Here is a 6000-nt window from a genome sequence, read left to right as displayed (position 1 = left end):
GTTTACATTCTGATAACAATTTAAACTGGAATCTGGATGCCAGCTCTGTGCACCTGTGAATGCAAGCACTGAGCTCGGAGAAAGGTATAAAGCCAGCAGTACAACTCGGTGTCCTGCACCAATATCACTGAGTAGATACCGGTCTCTCACCTGTACTATAACTGCACTGGATTTGGGTACACACTGCAGTGGAGCTAACAGGTGAAAGTCTCTGTAAGTACGAGTGATTTTTTATGAGTTTCATTTCATGAAATTGCTGCATTTGTACGTTATCTGCCCATTAAACTAACCACAACCCAGTAATTAACAGCATACGTATCCTTTTAATGACATGATAATTGTTAATGATTGCCAACTATCCTCTCTGGCCCAGAAAATGAATGAGTAAAAGTCTCATCCCTTTTGGTAGTGAATCATTGTTAGAGATTTACAAATGTAAAATTGTACTTTTTAAAAAACTTTTCCTGTCTTTTTTTTCTATCTCTTAATCCAATCTTTCCCTCTCATTATTTCTCTTCCTTTACCTGATTTGACTGTAATTCATCCACTCTAATTTACCCTCGTTCTCAGTCCTCCCTCTTTGTTTCTTAATCCTTAAATCCCATTGGTTAAGGAGATACACTGTTAGTCCCATTGTGCATCAAGATCCCAGATCGGATATTGCCCTCGCCCCACTGTTATCAGTTCGCACTTCCAGCAACTTACAGGGCAAAAAAGATTTTGAGCTGGAGGGTGCAGTAAATAGTCCAACTAACCAGGCACAATGTGGGATGTCCTGCTGCAGCAACTTCCAACCCAATATTTGTTCTTCTTATGGTATCATAGAATGGTTACAGTACAGAAGGAGGCCACTCAGCCTTTCATGTCCATGCTAGTTCTCTGTGACAGCAGCTCAGCTACTCCCACTCCCCTACTTTTGCTCATAGCCCTGCAATTATTTTCTCTTCAGATAACTATCCAATTCCCTTTTGAAAGCCATGATTGAATCTGCCTCCACTACATTCTCAGGTAGCGCACTCCAGATCCTAACCATTCGCTGCATAGGAAAGTTTTACCTCATGTTGCCTCTGGTTCATCTGCCAATCACCTTAAAACTTCATTCAAAATTCTGAGTGAATTGCAGTGGATTCTCTCTACTGCTGTTTTCCTAACAGATTATCCAGATTTCCTTCACAGATGCTGCCTAACCTGCTGAGTATTTCTAGTATTTTCTGTTTAGATTTCCAGAATCTGCAGTATTTTGCCTTTTCTACCTATATTTCATGTTTTCAGAGCAGCACCCCCTCAGTACTGAAAGAACCAAAGAAGAAGATATTGGGACATGTGACTAAAAAGTGGGCAAAGAGGTGTTTTAAGGAAGGTCTTAAAGGAGGAGAAACTGTTGGAGAGTCAGAGAGAATTAGGGAAGGAATTGTTGAATTGAATTGTTGAATCTAAACCTCTCCACTTCTTCCTCCTCTTTTAAGACCCTCCTTGACCTCTTTGACCATGCTTTTAATCATTCCCCCAAATAGTTCCTTTCTTTGGCTCAGTGTCATTTTTTTGCCTGATTATGCTTATGTGAAATACTTTGTAATGTTTCTACCTTAAAGATACAATTAAATCCAGGACTTTAACACAAAAATCAAGATTGACACTTCAGTGCCGTACTGAGGGAATGCTGCATGGTCAGAAGTGCCATCTTTAGGACAAGACGTTAAACTGAGGCCTTGTCTGCCCTTTCAGGTCGATGCAAAAGATCCCATGGCGCTATTTTGAAGAAGAGCAGAGGAGTTATCCCCAGTGGCCTAGCCAATATCTGACCCTCAATCAACATTACATAAACAAATTATCCTAGTCATTATCATATTATTGTTTGTGCGAGTTTGCCCCCTGCAAATTGGCTGCCACGTTTCCTACATTACAACCTCATTGGCTGTAAAGCGGTTTGGGGCATCCTGAAGTCAAGAAAGGTGCTATATAAAATGCAAGTTTAAAAAAAATCTATTCTAATAAAGGCTCAGCAAGTTTAATTTCTCTCTACCTCTCTAACTTTCTTTCCTCGTTTGAGACACTGTTTAAAACCTACCTGTGACTTAATATTCCTTATGGGTCTGAGTGTCATATTTTGTTTTATGAAGCGCCTTGGGACGTTTTTATTAGTTAAAGGCGCTATCGAAATATAGGCAGTTGTTAAATTCATCTTGAGACGATTCATAGAGGGCGTGGGGAAGTCGAGGTAATGCTATCCTCCGACCGCGAGGCGGCGCTATGTTCGGCGGGAGGGCGAGCTTTGGCGGCTGGGGCAGGGACGGGCTCATCCTTCGGTCGGGGCTGTTCTTTTTTAAAAGTCCTTCGCGGTGGGTCCCCTCCTCCCGCGGCCGGAGGCTCTGAGTGAGTGAGAGAGTCAGTCAGTTACCTCAGAGAGGGAAAGACGCAGCCCGGGCAACGGCCGAGTCGGGGCATCATGGGGACCGAGTGACCGTGATTTCTCTACATTAGGAGGGGAAAAGAAAATCCGCGGGCCGGCGTCAGGAAATGTCCGGGAAGCTGGAGAAACAAGGTGGGTGAATAACGCGGGGGAAGCTGAAGGTCATGAAGCCGCGAGCCAAAGCCTCGGCTGCCCTCCTCCCCGCTGGAAAACCCGAGGCATCTGAGGACGCGTAGGCCGCGGCGAGGCGGGTTGCGGTTCACTTCAGTGTAGACTCCTCTTGGCGCATGCTAGTCATTTGTATTTATTTTATTCACTGATTCATTTAACCTCCTCTAATTGTCTTGGAAGTGGGAAATGCAGTGAACTGTATTCTTACTCATTTGTAAATGTCTAAAGAGCAAATCAACAAAAGATATTTCGCATGGGACAAGTCGGGTGGTAACTAACGGGAATGTGCTGTTCATTTTAAAGAGACTGCGAAAGAGCAGCCCGAGTCACTCAGTTTGTATTTGTTTCTTCTGGGCCTCCTTCACTATTATTTCACGCCCCCCGCCTGCTTGAACCTGGACCATCGCCAGGAGGCGCCGGAGAATAGGGGTGGGGGCAGGGAGGGGGAGAGGCCCCTCTCTTTCTCTCTTCCCACCCCCACCCCCACACCTTTCCCGTGGGTACATAATTTGGTTTTGCCACCCTGCAGACGGTAATGCTGAGGTTAGGATTCTGTTGTATGAGGAACTGGGTCCAAACTTTCATCCTGGGTCTTTGTGGACTTGCACAGTTTGTGGGTGTATTGCTGTCCTGTACTGTTGGCATACTGCTGTGTACATCTTTGAAGCTCAGCCATCTACTTTCTTTGTGGATAGAGGGTTCAGTGACCTCTGATTCAGTGTGAGGTCAATGATTTTCCCCCCTCCCCTTCCTCGTTTCAACAACAATGTATAAATCACCTTTGATGTAATAAACCGTGCCAGAGTGCTTTATCAGGAGCGTTACCCAGCAACTGAACCACATGAGATATTAGGGCAGATGACCAAAAGTTTGGCTAAAGTTTTAAGTTTTTTAAAGGAGGAATGAGAGGTGGAGATGTATAGGGAGGGATTTCTGGAGCTTAGGGCCTTGGCAGTTGAAAGCATGGCTGCCACAGGTGGAGCGATTTAAAATTGGGGATGCTCGAGACCAGAATTGAAGGAGCACAGAGATCTTGGAGGTTTGTGAGGCTGGGAGAGATTAAAGATGGGGAGAAGTGAGGCCATGGAGTAATTTAAAAACAAGAATGAGAATTTTAAAATTGAGGCATTGCTTGACCAGAAGCCAGTGTAGGTCAGCAAGTACGGAGGTGGTGGGTGACCAGGACTTGATGCATGTAAACACATGGGCAGCAGAGTTTTGGATGACATTGAGTTTACGGGGGTAGAATGTGGGAGGCTGGCCGGAAGTGTACTGGTAGAGTCTAGTCTAGGCATAAATGAAGGTTTCAACAGCAGATAAGCTGAGGCCGGGGTGGAGTCGGATGGTGTTACTGAGGTGGCAGCAGCTGGTGTTAGTGCTGGCATGGATATATAGTTGAATTCTTCACTTGGTTGAATCATAGAACCATAGAGTGATACAGAACAGAAGGAGACCATTTGGCCCATTGTGATGGTGTCTTTTTTTGTGTCTTATTACTTCAGGAAAAAATGTCAACAGAAAAGATGCTCAAGCTGTATTTACTTGTGGGGCGGAAGGAGTAAAGAGAAATAAATTGCTGTTTGTGGGGGGTGCGATGGGGAGGACAATGTTATCAATAGAGTGAACTCTAATTATCTACATTCATAATTCAAGTTGGGAGCTTGGATACTGCATATTTGAGTATATGCTGTAAACCAGTATTGAAAGCAAAGTTGCTGTTCTGTTAAGTGGTTACAGGATAAGTAGGCCAGTGTCAGGACATGCATCAGTAGAATGGTTCTCCCTTTTTGGGTTGGTGAGTGGAAGATTTAACAATTGCATGTTTCATGTCTTGTGCTATTAAGCTACATTTTCAAATATCAGTAGTGCTGAGGAATTCTATGATTGTATTGATCTTCTGTAGTGCAGTGTATTTGTAATTTTTCTGAAGCAGATAGCTGAGGTCAGGGAGTTAAAATTTTGCATATGGTTTTACATAATTATTGGAGCTAAATTGAAGGCCACTGTAATGAAGTGATTTGGAAAATGCGGTGGTTGTGTCTACTGAAGGTAGAGCGACCAACTCATTTCCATACCGTCAAAGGATTCCATTAAAGTGAATGTAACAGCTTCAGAAAAATAGTCCTATGCCCCAGCGCTGATTTATATTGGAACGTAAAGCTGCTTTCAGTCCATGACCGTGTTGTATTCTATTGGTGGGGGTGAGGGTGGATGATTTAAAATACATATTTAATTTTCTGACTTCCTAAAAATGAAAGCAGTCTTTCTATAGTTTCGGTGGTCTGTATCTCTAAATTGGCTGTATACTTGAGATTTTTTCAACTGCATGAGAATCTTTCAGTGACAGTTGATGTATTTTGCTTACCTGGATTTTCAGTTCCTTGTGTTGAAATCCTGTAAATGAACAGAAGCTGTGGTCTTCTGACTGCTTCAATTTGTTTAGTGTCCTGCATTAATTTATTTTCTTTCTTGTTATCTTGTCGTAAAGTTGTGCATTGCAGTCTTAAATAGAAGACCCACCCCATACAAGCATGGAAATAAAATTTACCCAAGCATAAAGGTTGCAGTTAATATTGAGCTTTTTATTTTTGTGCTTTTTGTTGGGTGAGGGTGGGTGGTAGGGGTTGGGAGAGAAGAGAGAGAGGCATTGACTTTGGCTCCAGAATTTGAGAATTAGTAGAGTTTTTAAAAAAATCTAATGTCTGCAGCAGATGTAGAATAGTCATGTACTATTTTGGCTGCTAACTTTTTTTTCAAAAGAAAAATTCAGCTATGTAGTATGAAAGGAAATGGAGCAGCATGGATAGAAAGTCAGCTGGCAAGCAAATAGAATGTTAGGATAAATGTGTGTTGATAGGAATGGAGAAGGATTAACCCTGGGGTCAGTGTTAGATGATTTTTTTCAATCTTAATATTTGTAGATGATTTGGGCATAGGGAGTGCAATCTTGAAATTTGATGACCTAAAAGTGAAGAACGGGTTTGGCAAGCAGTGATGAGCATCGACAAAGACATTGGGACGACACACGTTAGCAGAATGAGCAAGTTGATTGAAGATGAATTTTAATATTGAGAGGTAAACAAGGACTGGAAGTATGCATTTGATAAAATTGTGTGCAGGTAGATAAAACCATTCAATAAAAACAAAGAAGTCGTGAAGAATATGTACAATTAAATGACTCTACATTTTTGGTAGCCCATTATAGAAAGGACATTAAAACCATGTAGAACATAAAGCATACATTCACCACAATGATGCTTGGGATGGGAAAGTTATGAGAAGAGATTTGAGATCCTGTATCCTTTTCCACTAGTGCAGAGAAGGTGAAGTAGAGATTTAATAAAGCCTTTATAGTGAATAAGGAAAGACTGTATCCACTGGTTGGGGAAGATTGTGGCAAGGGTTCATCAATTTAAAAT

At 42.3% G+C, this 6000-nt stretch overlaps 1 protein-coding gene across 4 annotated transcripts in view; it reads left to right on the top strand.

The window, feature by feature from the left end:
• Positions 1-2286: 2286 nt before the first annotated feature.
• LOC137347661 (rap guanine nucleotide exchange factor 1-like) overlaps positions 2287-6000 on the top strand; it is a 196543-nt gene continuing 192829 nt past the window's right edge. For 2 of the 4 annotated variants that reach the window (XM_068012321.1, XM_068012320.1), the window contains exon 1: positions 2289-2542. In XM_068012321.1, coding sequence (XP_067868422.1) covers positions 2518-2542 — 25 coding nt within the window. In that variant the 5' untranslated portion in view covers positions 2289-2517. Of the gene's footprint in view, positions 2543-6000 lie in introns of all 4 variants that reach the window. The other 2 variants (XM_068012322.1, XM_068012319.1) reach the window with 2 other exon arrangements.

The sequence above is a fragment of the Heterodontus francisci genome, chromosome 32, assembly GCF_036365525.1.
Source record: "Heterodontus francisci isolate sHetFra1 chromosome 32, sHetFra1.hap1, whole genome shotgun sequence".
Classification (NCBI taxonomy): Eukaryota; Metazoa; Chordata; class Chondrichthyes; order Heterodontiformes; family Heterodontidae; genus Heterodontus; species Heterodontus francisci.
Note: the sequence above shows the minus strand (reverse complement) of the source record. Positions and strands in the feature narration are given on the sequence as shown.